This window comes from Spermophilus citellus, assembly GCF_964194105.1.
Source record: "Spermophilus citellus genome assembly, chromosome: 7".
Taxonomy (NCBI): domain Eukaryota; kingdom Metazoa; phylum Chordata; class Mammalia; order Rodentia; family Sciuridae; genus Spermophilus; species Spermophilus citellus.
The window spans coordinates 98876746-98894357 of record NC_138188.1 but is presented as its reverse complement, the minus strand read 5'-3'; the positions used below and the strand labels follow the sequence as shown (position 1 = coordinate 98894357).

Here is a 17612-nt window from a genome sequence, read left to right as displayed (position 1 = left end):
TCTGGGCCAGAGAGAGGGCATCACTGTAGAAACCACAGTGTCTGCTGGCATTCCCAGGCTGGGTCTTTGGCTCGTCCCAACGGAACACAAAGCCTATCATTTGTTAAACAATCCATCTCTGGGGAGAGTAATGACATGCCTGAATAAAAATGTAATGACAATATCTTAAGAAGAATGTCAACTAATGACAAGACTAGGGATGGTGCTACCCAGAATTGTAGGAAGTAGTATTTCCTCTTAACACGTACAAATCTATTGCTAAAGCAGGATGCACTGACTGATGGAAAAAGCTAGCAGTATTTCCCCTATATTAAGCAACAAGCCAAGGCAAATTTAAGGACTCAAGAATTATCTTTGGGATTGCAGAACAGTACATGTATAAAATCAAACATTTCAAGAGACTATTTTCCCTATATGAAATGCACTCTTAATTCTATGGCAGAATGATCCATTCTATATAAATATTCCATCTAATACATTTCCAGTTTTGAGATATGATTAAAGAAACAACTTATTACTTTGGAGAAAATGAGGGAAGAATGCATTAATGAAAGTAAGCCACATATACCCTGTTCTTCTCTCCTAGTGAGATACTTTATGTAGGAAAGAGTGAATGGAAAATAATGTGTAAGTTAAGTGGGAAGATGTCAATCAACTCCTCAAAGACAGTTTATGCCAGAATAATGTGACTGCCACAAGACTGGTTTTTGCAATTTGGTGCTATAAAGTTATAGCACTTGAAACATGTATGTAGAGAATTAAAAAAAAAAAAAAAAACAAGCCCTTGATATTAATTAAGTCTCCCTACCAAGAAAAAGACTCCCTAATATAAGAGTGTTGTTCTTCTTCCAGCCACTATCTTGTGTGCTAGCACCTTACCAGGTGAAACACAGAAAGAGGAAAAAACCCTTCAATACCTTTTGGAGTCTGTTACAGTAAATACAACACGTATAAAAAATAAAAATAACTCATTTCCTATACTCATGACCACTACACATTACATTGATAATAATTATCTTCATCATTGTTATCAACTGTCCTTTTAAGATCAGATGACCAGAATCAGTCCATCTCAGCATCTCTTGCCCCGTGTGAGTAGTTAATGTCTAATACTTAAGGAGAAATTCCCATAACTGTACAACGTTATATGCTGAAAACTGATAACCCTAATAATATTGGCTTTCGTATTCTGAACCACAACATTTTTCTTCAGTCTTGGGATTTTCCTAATGACATTTCACATATTCAGGTGCTTAAATTGTTTCATAGTGCTTTCCACATCCCTCATCCTCATGTGACCCTTGTGTGACCCTCCTGTGATCTTCTGTGAAGTAGCCAGGGCAGGCATCAGTACCCCATGCTACAGATGAACCTGAGACTTGGGAAAGTGACTCAACTAAGGGTCACATGGCTATTAAAAAATTGAAAGAGGGACTAGAAGCTCTCCTAATCCCAAACTCCTCCTGCCATGCTAATGGATGGGAATTGCTTCTATCAATTTGTGCATTAGCAATCCACATCCTTTTCAACCTCTGGTGATTCAGTCAATTAATAAGGTGACTGGAAAGGAATGGCTCTACTTTTACTGCTTCAATATAAAAATCTCTTATGTTTGAAGTCAGAAAAATTAATTTCTCTCCAGTCCAGTATCCAAACCTGAGCATGGCCCTATAATGCCTGTAAGGAACTGGGGAAAAAATGAACATCCTGCATGGATACTGAAGTGTAAAATGGAAAGGGGCTGGAGGGAAGAGCCACTCCTCAGAGCTGCACAGAAGGCACTTCAGACAATGTCCTCGGCAGGGTGGTGGAATGCACGTGTGCCCAGGGTGGAGAACTGTTGCCAGTTCCGCAGGAAGCCCCTATTGTACTGGCCTGTGTCCACGATGAGCCCACAGAGGAGCCGGCGCCCGGTCTTCTGTCGAAGGGCCTGCTGGACTTCCCGCTCAGTCACATTGTAACTGATATTTATCAGCTGGATCAGGAAGATGTAGGCCATACCCGCTGTGATGATTACAGAGTACCACACACAGGTGAAGGACAGAGCCGAGCTGCAAAGGGAGAAAAGGGCTACTGCCATTTTTGTCACATAGAGTCCTTACCATTCTCACATTTTATACATTTTCTACTTATTAGTAAGGAATTTGCCATTTTTTCCAATCCTCCAAACTTAAAAATACCTTACTACCCTCAGAATACCAATAGCTGGTTTAATTTACAATAACTAACATGTTCTACTGTATTTTATAATCATCAGTACCTCTGTTTCTAGTACGTTATACTAGAATAGCAAGGGCAGTTTTTTACATTTTGTATCTTCCACACAACCAGCACAGCCCTGACACAATGACATTCAACATCTGTTTGATGAATGAATGTGTAATTCCTAAAATGTACCTAACACAGGAGAAAATGAAGATGCCATAAGTTTGCCAAAAATGTCCTCTAGGAAGTTGCAATAGGAACCTAGGAACCGTGCTTAAGTTATTAATCTCCATTCTTTTTCTAGTCCAATGCAGACAAACACAAAGTAGAAAGCAAGTTTCAATACTTAGTAGCCTCAATTATAAGATCTGCAGGAGCACTACAACATTTCCAACTCAGCTTCCTAAAACAAATTACCTTACAAGGCAGCAAAGCTCCTTTTAGGCTCATCAATGAAGCTGCGAGGAGGAGATGCCTAATCACACATGCCATTTGATTATATCCATTCAAACATGAGCAAATGGAGAGTTATTTGGAGATAAATTCACTCAGAATCTTCTTTTGTAAAGCTGAAAAGGGCCTCAGAAATGTAAATCCAAGAACCTCACCATCAAAATGAGGTGACATGAGTGGCCGGGGTTGTGGCTCAGTGGCAGCACACCTGTCTGGCATGTGTGAGACACTGGGTTCGATCCTCAGCACCACATAAAAATATTGTGTCTACCTACAACTAAAAAGTATTTAAAGAAAAAAAAGATGATGTGACATGAATCACCTGCAGAGTGGAGTGAAAACCAACAGTAGGGTTGTGTTCCTTAGTTCATTTCAATCACCCCACAGAGCACAGACAGGTAGGATGAGCAGAGTTGAGATTTATCTGGAGAGATAGGAATTGCTGTCTATAATCCCAAGACACCCAGGCCTGCTGTATCTAGAATTAGAGTCAGAGTACTTGTGTCTATCATGGAAAGAATCACAGATCTTGTAGCTTGTATGTAGAGAGCCTGAGAACTAAGATTCTACAATGGCAGGTCTCCTAGGTCTGCTGGGATAAATGTTGAATGCCAGGGAAATAGAGGGACTAGAAGGAATGTCTGGACTCCCATGTTGCAGGGTGTTTCATGTATTTCCATAGAACTGGGATTCTATGATGACAAGATATGCTGGGCTGCTGAACTCTATGTGCAGCGGATGGATATGGATATCTATGGTAGAAGGATATTCAGAACTGCCAGGGTTTGCATATAGATGCAGGGGCTGGAATTCTATAGTGCAAAGATTGTCAGGGATGCTTCTTTCTTTTCTTTCTTTATGGAAAGCAAGGAACTGGATTTTTCTGTTAGCAGAACTTGCAGAGCTGCTGAATTTATAAGGAAATTTCAGAGAACTCTGAATTTCTGACGGCAGGATATGCAGTGCTGCTAGACTCTATGTTCAAGCAAGGCACTATGGTTCTATGTTGGCAGGACTCACAGGCTGATGGACTCTATGTGGAGATGCAGGGAAATGGGCTTCAGATGGCTGGGCCTGGAATGCTGCCGGTGGTACATGGAAGTCCCAGGGAACTAAGGTTCTAAGATGGCAGGATTCACAGTGTTCCTGGACTCTACATGAAGACTAAGGAAAATTAACTTTATAATTGGAGCTCTTCCTGTGCTCTACACAAAGATCCAAATAACTAGGATTCTATTAATTGCACAATTCCCAGGACGCTGGGCACTATGTTTACAGTCACAGCATAGAGGTTTCTTGTATAGGAATGTTGTTTCTTTGTGGAGAACCATTTCACTGGTTCTATGATGTGGATTCTCATTGTTGATGGACTCATATTGGAGATCAGGGACTGGAGATTTGTGATGGGTGTTTCCACATCACTGAAGGGCTCTACATGGAGATCCTTGAAACTTGCGTTCTATTAATGCAAAATTCCCAGGACAGATTTGCTCTCCTTGGATATACATGGAATAGGATTTCAATGGGTGGCAGAATGTGCAGGGCTGCTGATCTCTATGTGGAAGAGTAGAATCATAACTGGTGTTTTGATGTACATTTCTGATGGGCTCTACATTAGGCACCACATAATGGACATTTGATGATGATGGTGTTTCCTGGGATGCAGGGTTCTACAGGGAGAGTCATGGAACCGGAGTCTGTTATCACAGGAATTGGAGTTCTTTTGGATTGTACATGGAGAGAGAAAATTGGGGTTCCATGATGTCATGGCAACAGGCTCTGCTGCAGGAAGGACATTCATCACCCACAGTGTCAGCAAAGAATTCCAAAACTAGATAACAGTCTCCAGTCGTCTAGGAAATAATTGTGCCCTGAGTAAGAGAACCAATCTATTTTAATAACACCCATAAATGTCCCAATCTAGAGTAACAGTGGGGAAATCTGTCCATAGATTGAAAAAAAAAAAAGAATTCGCATAGGATACTATGTGGAGAAAGCAGGGATGGTTCTGAAGAAAGGCGAATGAAAAGAAAGAGGAAAGTACCACTACCTTTGCGGACAATGGAGGAAAGGAAAAAGAATGCTGCAGGGAAGCGCATGGTGTTGAGGGGTGGGACTCTGAAGAGTCCCAGTTTTTGCCACTGCATTGAAAACTTTACAGGGTATAAACAGGCCCCCACCTAATAATGCCTAAGGAAATTTTGACCCAGATACCACAGTAATCATGAGTGATTAAAAAAAAAAAAAAAAAAGAACAGGAAAAACCATGAGAAGTAAGAAAGAAAAGAAAGGTTATAAAGATCATAAGCACTTTTCAAAAGAATCAGAAGCAGTAAATTAAGGTTGGACTAAAGAGCACCTGAAAGTAGCAATAAAGTGAAAAATGATTCCTGGTATTGCTGGTTATATTTATTATTTCAGTTTCACTATTGTTACCTTGGGTGTGCAAGTGGGCATTTGACTCTGAAAGTTCCTGATTAAGCCTGGGCCTGTCTGTACAGTACTAGCTCCTCAGTTTTTGTATTAACAATCCTTTTGACATCACCCTAGAAAAATGCATATAACCACAACACAATTTAATTGGCAATTTCAGGGATACCCAGGATCCCTATAACCTGTCCTTCATTTTGAACAAATCCTAACTTAACAGCAAATAACAGCTCCTGTTAATGACAACATCTATTACTTCCTGGCTGGGTGTATCAACTTTGGGATACATATCTCACCTGTAATTTGCATAAACTCCAGGACAATAGAAAAGGGCAGTGAAGACACTTCTATCTCTACAAATGGTGTCCAAGGTCAGCATTATCCCGTACACCGAAGTGAGCAAGAAGATCAAAAGAGCAAGTATAAATGCTTGATGATTTGATTCTCCAACACAGCTGTTTATCCTAGAAACAGCATGGGGATGAAAAGCAAACATATTTTAAAGGTTCTTTATATAACTTAAACAATAAGAAAGCTTTTAAAATAAGAATAATGTAATTCAGTTATTAAAATGTTCTCTTTTTCAACTTTAAAAAATTAAAACTTGTCAAACTGAGCAATACCTATATTCTATGTTCTTTACCAAGTAGAATCATTATCATTTAATTTTTTTAAAAAAGCAAAAAGCAGACCTAGCTAAGGAATAATTTAAAATATATACACATATGTTTATATTATTTTATGTTAAAAATTGAACCCAGCGCCTTGCACATGCTAGGCAAGGGCTCTGCCATAGAGCTACACTCCTAACTCCTCTTCCTTGGTATTAATAAGCAAAGTCTATTAGCAGGTGACAAAGAGAGTCAATAGTACCATCACCATGCTAAATAAAGAAAGGAAGCTACACGGTAGAGTTATGAAATCTTTAAAAATGCTAAGCAGAAGTATTCAGTACAGGAGATTATTAAAAGGATCAAAGAGGTTAGAAACATAGTGTGGGATAACCTGATAACATACAGGCTACTTGTCAAGTAAAAATAGTTCGGTGTCATGGCCATTTGTAGGGCAGGATGTAAAAGCAGTCTCTCCTGCCTACTGCACACCAAGATGCTCAGATAGGCCAAGTAGATTTCACTTGGGAGAGGCTGTTAGGCCCTTGGCAAACTAGCATATATACACACACAGGAATAAGTGATGAAGACAAAGAAGTAGAATATCTAAAAATGGAAATACCTTTACCCTAAAGACAAAGTCCCAGAAAAGAGCTGTCCCTGTATTTGGGTTGTACACTTGAGTTCCACTCCGATGCCCTCCTGGCCTTTCCAGCACCCTCACCTTCTCCTGCATCCCCTGCTAAGAAGAGGTAAGCTATATGGCCAAAAAACACAATTATCACAACTACCTTAAGAGCAATGAAGCTACAAACATGCTACTTAACAGCAGTCCTGTACCTGAATACTCAATTCTCCCTTCAGTGCAGAGTAACTCCATAAAGCTGCAGACGTTATCTTTAAATGTTGCACTGTGTATCTAATGAACCTTACATGAGTTCCTCAGCCACTGGCCAGCTGGAAGGTATAAAAGAAGCCCATCCTTCTGCAAATAAGTAGTTATCTGATAGCGCTTCAACTCCATAATGTTGAGTGGAAATTACTGTTAGCATCAAAAATCATTAAGGGTGTATGGCAAGAGAACAAAAGAGTTACCTAAAAATAGGAGAACACGTTCCCGAACCCTCTGTTCAAAAAGAATAGCAGAGAAAAATACACATATGCTGATAAATTCTGTTTTAAAAAAAACATTCAACTCTATTAGAAAGGAGAAAATAAATGAGTAGTTCCAAGGAAAATTGCAAAATGAAAAAGAAAGAAAAAGGAAAACCACACCCAAAGCGTTTTTCTCCTTCAGGAAATAACTGAAGAAACTAAATCTGTGAAATTCAAAAAACTGATGACTAAGTGGGAACATCCCTAAAGCCAGCAAATATCTACAAGGTGTAAAGCTGGGAAAGAGAGGAATTTTAGGCTAGCACAAAGATCAAATATGACTAGGGAGCTGTACATGAATTCACACTTTCCAGGCCTCCAAATTTTTCCAACATACCAGACACAATGATGATCCATTCTCCTTACACAGATGCCACAAATACGGCAATGCCAGGCCCGGGCTGGTCGCACCAGCTGGCATTTGGCACACCAGTCCTCCTTCACCTTGGTGGGGCTGCTGGCCAACATCCTGAAGGAGCCCTTAAGATCATCCTTCAGCGTGCGGTTGTTGAGACTCCCGGACGTGTCGGCTCCGGGGAACCCTTTGGTCTTCTCCTGCCCTTTTTTGCTCAGACATTCGTTTTGGATGCTGCTTAGGGATTTGTCATTGCTTGCTGGATTGCTGAGGTAGCCTGGATTCTTCTTGGCTCTATACAAGGCTAAGAGTATCAGAAACAACCCGCAGGTAAGAACAGCCAGCCGAGTGGGCCCCACATGCCCTCTGGGAACCACTTCCCGCAGGAACACATAGTACATGTAGCCCAATGAGAACAGTCCAAGGCTCAGGAAAAACAGAGTCTGTTCTTTCCTTCTGTGAGTGAGGTAGTAGTACCACAGTGCCAGCACAGGAAGGGAGGTCAAAACCACCACCCCCAGGAGGAAATGCCAGGAAGCCACGTGAAGGAAGACAGGCAGAAGGACAAGTGGAGGAATGATGCTAATGTTAATTTTTTTGGCTCCCCTAAGCCAGGGAATTCGGAGGCGATCAGAAATTATATCCATGATTCTTTCACAAGTCTCTGGCTGCACTGATTTACACGTAAGCCATCTATTCAGAAAGAGCACAAAGAGAAGACACTTCATATTGGTCTGCTGAATTCAAAACTACAGAACACTGAATGCCAAATAGCAGGATAATGATAAGAGACTAAAGGCCAAGCATTTTATTTCCTTACTACTAAGCATGAGCTTTTCAGACTTTAAAAAACAGGAACAAGAAAATAATATTTAGAAATTTAACAGTCAAGATTATCTCTTAAACAAATACATAGGTATTTAATAAGTATATACACATACTCAATACAAGAAATATATAGATATGGGTGTGTATATGGTTAAAACAATCTCAAAAAATCACAGCCTGTACAAACAAAATGAGAATTCTACAAAATACTATATAAGGGACAAAGCAACAATAATCATCTAATGAATTCTTATGATCAAACATTATAAAAAGAGTTCTGAAGAAGGTGGAGTCATCAGAGGGGTCTTAGTAGAAAAAAAATGGATCTGTACTTGACCCTGATAGCCAGCTAGCATTTATGTGGGTGGAGAGGAAGAGAGAAAGTAAGAGGAATGAGTGTAGCACAAGACCTGTCCTGGACAGCACATCACTTCAGCAGGGACAGGGCTCTGCACAAAGAAGAATGGAGATCAAACCAGGATGAGTTAAATGCCTGACCCTAATAAACAGAATGGTGTCTGTTGACACTTTTGCACACTTAGGCTATGCTATGGTCTGAATGTCTATGTTCCCCCATATTCACGTGCTAAAGCCTAATCCTCAACACATTGGTATTAAGAGATAGGACTGCCAGAAACAGTGGCATGCACACTTACAGTTCCAGCTAATCTTTGGGAGGCTGAGACAGAAGGATCCTGGAGCCCAATAGTTCAAGGCCAACCTGGGCAACTTAGTAAGACCCTGTCTTAAAAAAAGGGGGTCAGGGTGGGTATGGTAGTGCACACCTATAATCCCATCAGCTTGGGAGGCTGTGGCAGGAGAATCTCAAGCTCAAAGCCAGCCTCGGCAACTGAGTGAGGGCCTAAACAACTTAGCGAGACCCTGTCTCAAAATAAAAAATTAAAAAATAGGTTGGGGATGTCGCTTAGTGGTTGAACATCCCTCGGTTCAATCCCTGGTACCAAAAAGCGGAGGGGGGGGGAGTTTAGGAAGTGATCAGGTCATACATGAGAGCAAATGGGATTAATACTTTATAAAAGAAGCCAAAAGAGCTCATTTGCCTTCCTTCCATGTGAGGATGCAGCAAGAAGGCACCATCTATGAAGTAGACAGCAGCCCTCACCAATCACAGTATGTGCTCGTGCCCAGGTCTTCCCATGTCTTCAGAAATGTTAGCAATAAATTTCTGTCATTTATAACTTCCCCAGTCTAAGGTATTTTGTTATAGCCCAAAGAGACTAAGATAGAAATCAGTACTAAGAAGTGGGGTGGTGCTATAATAAATACCTAAAAATATGGAAGCAGTTTCAGAATTGGACAGAGGCTAGAGTTTTGAAGTGCATCCTTTAAAAAAAAAAAAAAAACCTACATTACTGTGTAAGGGCAATTCTGGTGACAGCTCAAAGAAGAGAACGGTAGAGAAAAAGCCTCAATCTTAGAAATTATCTAAGAGATCATGAGCAGAATATTTAGAATATGAATGGTTAAAGGCCTTTCTGATGAAGTCTAAGTGGAAATGAGAAACTAGAAGAAAGGTGAGGCTTGACACAAAGTGACAAAGAACTTGGCTTAATTATGTTCATGTCCTAGTGTTTTGTAGAAGTTATAAGTCAAGAGGGATGGAACTGGATATTTGATGGAAGAAATCTCTGAATAGTGTTCAAGGTGCTGCATGGCTTCTCTTGAATGCTTATAATAAAATGTGAGGAGACTTTAGGAGATAGAATTTATAATCAAAATGGAAACAGAACTTAGATTTGGAAGTTCTCAGCCTGTCTATATTGTAACAAATGTGAAAGTATGTTTGGGGGCAAACACCAAGGGTGTGGGTGAGGAGATCAGTATATAGACCAGTCATGCCATTCACTAAGGCAATGGAAGAATGATCCTGAAAGCTCCACTTCCAATACAAGTCTAGAATGCCAGGGCCTTGACGACAGAACAGTTGCATAGGAAAGACCCAGTGTACCTGTGAGAATTCAGGGCTTGCTGCCCAGTGCCACCTTAAGTCTCTTATCCCTAAATTCTGGTGCAGCATTTCACAGCAGGCCCAGGTGTGACGCCAGTGGACCCAAGTGCAGTATAGGCTACAGTGTCCACCACTCCAAGGGTTTCTAGGGGTAAATCTTGGTGGTAGTCATAAGTACCAATTCTTAAGAGCTATAGAGATATGACAGCCTCAAGGCCAAGGCAAAGAACTGACACAGGGACATAGCCACCACAGAGAGCCCCTACTAGGGCAAAGCCTACAGAGTCATGGGAGTAGGGCCATTTTCCTATACCTAATAGGGCTGCCTGGGGGCCCCCAGACTAGTAGAGCCACAAGTATGCAACTCTAGCCAGGGAAAGAGAGCTGTAAGCACATGACTCCAACTCATTGGAGCTTCAGTGTGGGCCACACCCAGCAAGTTATAGAGGGAGGAGTACTCAGAGCTATAGGGGCCCATTCTCCATCTCAGTATGTCTGGAAGGTAGAACTTCAAGCCCAAGTTTATTCTCAAGCCTGAATGTTGTTTTCCCTGTGGGGCTAGGAGCTTTCATTCCTTTCTCCTTCTTACTTTTGAACTAGAAATGTCTGTTCTATTCATGTCCCACCACTGTATTTCAGAAGCACACAATTTATTTATTTCACAGGTTCATAGCTAGGAGATAATTTGCCTCAGGATGAACTGTACTTGAATCTTACTCATATCTGATTTAGATGATATTTAAATTATATTTGAACTTAAGACTTTTGTGTTGATGCTGGAAAAATAAAGAATTTTGAGGTTTGGGGAATGGAATGAATGTGTTTTGCATGTGAGGACATGAATTTGAGGGGTCAGTGGTGGAATGCTGAACACTGGTATCCCACCAAAGTTATACATTGGAACCTAATCCTCAAGGCAACTGTATTAAGAGATGGGGTCTTTAGGAGGCGACTATGTTACAAAGGCAGAACTCTCATGTGATTAGTGAATGCCCTTAGAAAAGAAGCCCAACGAAGATTACTCACCCCTTCTGCCATGTGGGGATGCAGGTGCTATCTGTGAGGAATAGGACTCTCACTAGATACTGATTCTGCCAGTACTCTGATCTCAGATTTCTCAGTCTCCAGAATGGTGAACAATAAATTTGTCATTTATAAACTCCCAGTCTAAGGTATTTGTTATAGAAGCCTGAATGGATTAAGGCTAATATGGAAAGATAGAAAATAGGAAAAACTTTGATTTTTAGACAATTTTATTAAGCAGGACTAGAACTTTGAAGTGAGTGGGAGTAACTACATGGGAATCATACAGAGGAGCAGGGACAGTGGAAACACTGGAACTCTATCTCCAGAGGAGAAAGGTATAAAGAGAGCAGAGGAGAGAGTTCAGGGGACAGCCTCAGTCTTAAGGAATAGGAAGGATAAAAAGCAAAGTTAATGGAAAGGCTATGGTCTAAGTGACAGCGGTTATGGAAAAAGCATAATTTTACCATTTATTAGTGCAAAGTGTTCCATTTTCTCAGTATGGATTTTAGACTAAATCTAAAGAATTATAAAGAAGCAATGGAGTCTTTATGAGACAACGTTAGTACAAGACTGCAGTGGTCCCCAAAGGATGCTTTTCATGGCTAGATTAATGCACCAAGGTCTAAGTTAACAATCTGCAGGTGAAATGACTTTTTAAATCAGAAGTAATTAAATCAAATGTCCAATATCCCTACTCTTCTCACATTCTTGTTTTCCATTCAGAAAGTAGGTAAAAAACAGTTTATTCCTGTTTGACATACATTTTTTTCAGTGATGTTAAAAATTATCTTCTTGGACAGTAATTCCTATCATTGAGAGTGGTGGAAATAAAGGCACAATATGATGTGATCAATCAAGATGGCGTCACTGCTCACCCTGAAAGCAGTAGATCCAGAGGAGGTTCATGCCTTCTGGCTGGAGCTCCTCCTCAGAAACAAGGTGCAAAACCAGCAATGACACAAAAATGATCTTTCAAACCTCAAGGTGCTTTGAAACCAGGTAGAATGTAGTCAGTCTCTAATGAAAGGCCACTGAGAATATAGGAACTTTCTGGAACTACTGTGTTTATTTCAAACTTACAGATTCTGCTGGCTTGCAGTTTTTTTTTTTTTTAATATACATAACAACTTGCTTGGTATACCCTTATCTGCCTGTTCTCTCCATCATCATCATCATCACCATCTCTCTTTAAATGAAAATTAATAATGTTCTAGTAAATTGGGCTGGACCAGTGTACACTACTGCATACAATCTTTATAAAATCCCCACACTTGACATAGAAAACAATTCTCAATTTTTGATCCTTGAAAATGGAATCAAGAGCAAAATCCAGCGTTCTGGATGGCAAAGCTAAAAGTACACATGGTAGTTCTTAAAAGGACCAGTAGGGTCAGCATCAAGAAAAGCTCTGTTCTTACCTATCACACCCTTCATCGATATCTTGACAATCACACAAACAAGCAGCCACGTGGTTCTTTTCCCCATTTCTATCTATGTATTCGCAGCAGCACAGGGGCTCCAATTCAGGTTCTTCGGTTTTCTTTTTTTTCACTGGCTTCATACTGACTGCCCTTCTGTGCTGTGATTTGCACCTGTCACCATGAGATGTAAGCAGCCCTCAAAAGGTAAAGGTGGAAAGACTCCAATTCATATCTTGTAAATACATCCACGCCTCTCTCTCTGATGAACACCAACGCCTGAATAATCAAAAATGAGAAGAAAGTGGGGGAGGGGTCCCAATTTCATCAAGCTTTTGTGGCTTCATATGGTCAGACAGGGGGCTCCGAGGATCTTAGGGCTCCAAGCTGCTTCACCACCCCTTCCCATCTGGGGCAGGCGCCGTCTGGGCACAAGACGTTCTCATGGCGACAGCCGACCACGCGGCCCGGGACATCCCCGGCGCGGGCGGTAGAGTTCACCTGCGGAGCTGGCCGGGAAGGGCCGAGCGGTCCCCGCCCCAAGGCTGGGTGCTGTGGAAACTCACCCCCGGGGGTGCAGGGAACAGCGAAGCGTAAGCTTGCTAGTACCAGCTAATGCGCCCCAATGCTGGAGCCGCCAACCGCCTGGGGGAACGCTACAAGGTTCCCCTGCAGCCCCGAGGTCGCCGTCCAGCCTCCCGCGGAGTGCGTCTCCACCTCCACTGTCAAATTGGAGGACGTGGGCGGGCCTCTAGCGCCGCCCCGCTCGGAGAATGACCTTGGAAGGGAAGTTACCTGCTCTCCCGACGGAGGTGCGGCTGCAGAAAAAGAGGCGGAGACCGAATGGGAAAGCCTCTGCTCCACCACAGGCGCGGAAGCGTCTCCTGAATTTCGACTCTGTGGGGCTCCTGGCGTGACGGCTAGAGTCTGGGACCCCGGCTCCGCTCGGCCGTGCCCACGCCGCAGCTGCCCACCTGTGAGCACAGCCAGCCGGGGGCCCGGGCGGCGCCTCCCTGAGCCGTCCCCGCCGGCCCGGCTCGGCGCGGCAAGTCCGCGCGCGCTTCCGGGTGCCCCGCCCCCGGCGCCGGGGATCCCCGCCCGCCCGCACGTGCGCCGCCCGCCGCCCCGCGAGCCCGCCGGCGAAGCCCCACCCCGCGCCGGACCAGAGGGCTGGTACCCGGAGCCCGTCCGAGCGGCAGAGGCGCGAGGCGGTCAAGGTAACCTCGCGCGCCCGAGCACCACGGCTGCCTGCGGGCGGCGCGTCGGCGGGGCAACTTCCCGAGCCTTCGGGTTGTGGACGGGGTGCGGAGTCGGAAATACTGGGAACCAACAGGATTTCCGAACTACGTGAGACAGTGGGTCCGGCAGCCTTCTTTCTGACGCCGGCAACAGGCATTGGGGGCGAGCAGCGCAAATGTTACCGAGGTACCTCCCTCATTTTCCGGGACCTTCCCTTAAAGGCCCATCGCTGCTCCCAGATCTGTTGATTTATCCAACTTGTTCATTCTCCTGATTTGTGGCCAGCAGTCTGCATTCGACCAGCAGGCCTCTCCAGTACTTCTGTTCCAGTAGTCTGAGTATTCGATATGAAATTACCCTGAGATAAGAGACCTCTTGGGTTTTGTTTTGCACTGAATTTTTAAGAGTGTTGGCCCATGTACACGTTTTCACTACATCGGGCATTCTGGATGTTTTGCTTTTGTTTTTAAACAGAAAATGAAGAAAAATTACAACTCAGACATTTCAGGTTTTATTTATTTTCAGTTTACATAGCAGGTTCAAATTTTATGAATTAAATTTTGACTTTATAGTCTTAATTTATAAAGCAACTTTGGTAATCTTCTTTGAGGTATGTTATTAAAGTATACGTTTTAAAGCAACCATCAAAATATTGTTTGTCAAATGACTTCCCAAACTTTTCCTACCTCCTGGAAAAATGTCTGATTTCAAGTAAACTCACGAATTATTTTCACGAATTACTTGTATTGACATAAATGCCTAAAAACTTTTTATGGAAGAGCCCAAGATTGTCTAACAGCTTCAATCAGTTAAGTTGTATTGGGACATAAATGCTCCAGAAGTATTTTATTAAAGAGCTAAATTTTGTGTCTGGTTTATAACTTACCAACTAAAATAAGCCCCTCCCGCTACCAAACACACAGAAGCCATAAGTGGCTACTGAATGGTAATACACAGATTATTTTCAACCAGACAAGTCACTTCCTCCATGAAAGACTGCTAAGCTGAACCCAAGCTTAGTTCAAGTATGCATTTGATCTGTCATTAAATGCCCAGATTTTAACATCATCTGGTTTTTTAAACCCAGGGGATGGCTCTTCATTTTGAGCATTTGTGTCCTACATATTTCCTTTTCCTAAATTGCCTCTTATGCCATTTGATGCATAGAAGCAAGATAATCTCACCTCTGCTACCTTAATAAAAAATAACTCTTTCATAAAGATACAACATGGCTAAGGAACCTTTCTGATAATAACCATCAACATGCAGATTCAAAGGTTTGACCACTGAATTTGCATGCCAAATAAATGGAGATATTGTAATATTTTACACAAAATCAGAAATGTCCTGTATGCCTGAAAACTGATCCTTTAATATTAGTAATGATTTAGAGGTTTCTTATACTATCTTCTTTAGTCTCTTAAGCTTATCTCAACTGTGAAAGCAGTCTACTGGACACTTATTGGTTCTGTGCTAACAGATAAATTTAAAGCATCAAACTTCCAAGCCTCAGTGTAGAAAAGAGGCTGTACCATTCAATTCAGAGTGTCTGCTTTTCTCTTTTTTTTTTTTAATCACAGCATTTCAATTCCAGAATATATTTCATGGTTCACTGAAGAAGTTCACAGCTTAAAAACATGTTTTAGGAAATGAAAGGATAAATTTATAAGGCCATCAGAGAATAATTATCAAATAAATGTTATTAAAAAGAATTTCATATTAGGAATCCAAATAATATGAAAACGTGGAAATGTTCATGACAATGAAAATCCTTCATCCTCTGACTTTCTTCCCAAGGTTTTCTATTAGTTCCAAGTATTTCTACAGTTTCAATCCATAGATCACTAGCTTTTGACGGCCATGCCAGTTTTGTTCTTATTTAGTAGATCGAAGGTTTTCTGAAGCATAATGAGTGAGCTCTTCAGCTGCAAACAAAATTAATTTTCAAAGTCAGATTTTTAAAATTCTTTGATTATTTTATGCCAGAACTTTACAATTAAATTCAATAGAGTTTTGTTTATACAAATAAAAACTGAATACAACACACTCAATTCTTTAGGATATCTGCTGTTTGCTACATAGTTCCCCTCATCAGCTGGAGTACTGCATTTTTTCCTACTACTTTATATTCTACTTTCCAATATGTCCATTAATCAAATTATCCCGAGTGAAAGGCTCGTTTTCTTAAATGGTTTCTGAAATTGGACTGGTCTCTTCACTATTCCTACACAATTTAAGTTCCACTGATGGGCTATTCCTTACTATTATGTTCATGTTCCTGTTCGAACATCTAAAACTTATACATACCCTCTGTCTCTGTGGTTTTCCTTAATCATGTTGCTTCTAAACCCCCAGAACAACACCTTTACTACTTAACACTCTTGATGCTGAATTTTATACTTTTCTTAGTCTTTAACAATACACATGGATGTTGATTTCTCTAATAAAATTATAAACAACTTGGAACAAAGAATTATGTCTTATTCTTTCTTGTATTCACTCATTCATTCCACAAATATTTATTGCTTATCTATTATATGCTGATCACTATTCTAAGACTGAGTATAAATAAAATGGCTCCCCACCTTCATGGAGCTTACAGACACTAGTGAGGGTTACTAAAATGAATAGTCACATACATAAGTATAAACTTAGACATTTTATTTATTTATTTTTGTGGTGCTGGGGCTTGCTTACGTAAGCACTATATCACTAAGTTATATCTTCAGCCCTATTTTATCACATTTTTAACATGAGTAATTAGAGGAAAATAGTATTTTCTGAAATGAGGTTCACTAGAAGGGAATTGAGTTTTGTTCTGATTGATTTGAAGTGCCCATTAAGTCGTTAGGGTAAAGCTCAGGAAAGGGAGTCAGAGTAGGAAATACAGATTTTGGGTTTGCTGCAGCTTGACTATATTACCTCCAAAATTCATGTTAAAACTTAATCCCCAAAGCAACAATATTAACAGATGTTAGAGGGTTATTAGGTCATGAAGACTGCCTTCAGAGACAGAGTAGTGCTCTTATAAAAGGGCTGAAGGAAACTAGCTAGGTCCTTACACTTAGATGACACCGTTTATGAGCAATAACCCTCAGGCACTGAACCTGCCTATTCCTTTATCTTGAATTTCTCAGCTTATGGAACTGTGAGAAAGTTCTGTTATTTATAAACTATCCAGTCTCAGGTATTTTGTCATAGCAGCACAAGAGAGTAAGGAAGGAGTCAGAAGCTAATGTGATTATTTAAAGTTAGGGGAGTAGATGAGAACACCTAAAGGGAAAGTAATGAAGAAGGAAAGAGAATCTATCACAGAGCTCTAAAGCATTTGGGCCAGGAAGAAGTGAGTATAAGAGTTGGTTTTGACCAACAAAAAGTAGCTTTACATTATTCTAACTGAAAGAAGACAGAAAATAATACATATTATATAAGCCATTTATATGAAATGTCCCAAATAGGCAAACCCATAGTAATGAAAACAGATTGGTGTGTGCCAGGGGGGTGACTGCTAAGGTGTACAAGGTTTTCTTTGGGGGTGATGACAATGCTTAGGAATTAGATGGTGGTGATAGTTATACAGACTTGTGAATATAATAAACATTCTTTAAAAGGGCGAATTTATATTACTTGAATTATGTCACAATGAAGCTTTTTATGGTTTTAAAGAAGGCAAAATTAGCTATATTTCAAGAAAGGTGTGGTCAGTTTCAAATAGTGCTGACACTTTATAAGATGAAGACTTTTTAAAAAGACATAATTTTTACATGCTAAAGATCACAGAAAACCTTAAACAATATCTCAAACAATATCCATAAAGGGAATAACGGGGAGAAAATGCATACATTCTACTTGCACCCTCTTCAAACCCTACTAAAAGTACAATAAAGGAATTTTCTTCCTCCTTTCTTGTTTTTTTCTTTTCC

At 41.0% G+C, this 17612-nt stretch overlaps 2 protein-coding genes across 2 annotated transcripts in view; both read right to left on the bottom strand.

The window, feature by feature from the left end:
* Positions 1-465: 465 nt before the first annotated feature.
* On the bottom strand, positions 466-13383 carry ZDHHC23 (zDHHC palmitoyltransferase 23). The gene is made up of 5 exons (XM_081301336.1): positions 13246-13383; positions 12451-12729; positions 7192-7902; positions 5385-5552; positions 466-2051 (listed from the first exon to the last, which is right to left on the bottom strand). The coding sequence occupies exons 2-5, from the start codon at positions 12591-12593 to the stop codon at positions 1784-1786; spliced, it is 1290 nt and encodes a 429-aa protein (XP_081157462.1). The 5' UTR covers positions 12594-12729; positions 13246-13383; the 3' UTR covers positions 466-1783.
* Positions 13384-14207: 824 nt separating this feature from the next.
* The window catches only part of GRAMD1C (GRAM domain containing 1C), a 105164-nt gene continuing 101759 nt past the window's right edge, over positions 14208-17612 (bottom strand). The window contains exon 18 of the mRNA XM_081301647.1: positions 14208-15614. Coding sequence (XP_081157773.1) covers positions 15534-15614 — 81 coding nt within the window. The 3' untranslated portion in view covers positions 14208-15533. The remainder of the gene's footprint in view (positions 15615-17612) is intronic.

Bases quoted from the DNA above. Each gene is read 5' to 3' on its own strand.
- ZDHHC23 (XM_081301336.1), bottom strand. From the start codon at position 12,593: ATGAAGCCAGTGAAAAAAAAGAAAACCGAAGAACCTGAATTGGAGCCC. The intron at 7,903-12,450 runs GTAAGAACAGAG...CTTTCTGAATAG, and splicing joins ATCGATGAAGGGTGTGATAG to ATGGCTTACGTGTAAATCAG. The intron at 2,052-5,384 runs GTGAGATATGTA...CTCCCTTTGCAG, and splicing joins GGAGTTTATGCAAATTACAG to CTCGGCTCTGTCCTTCACCT.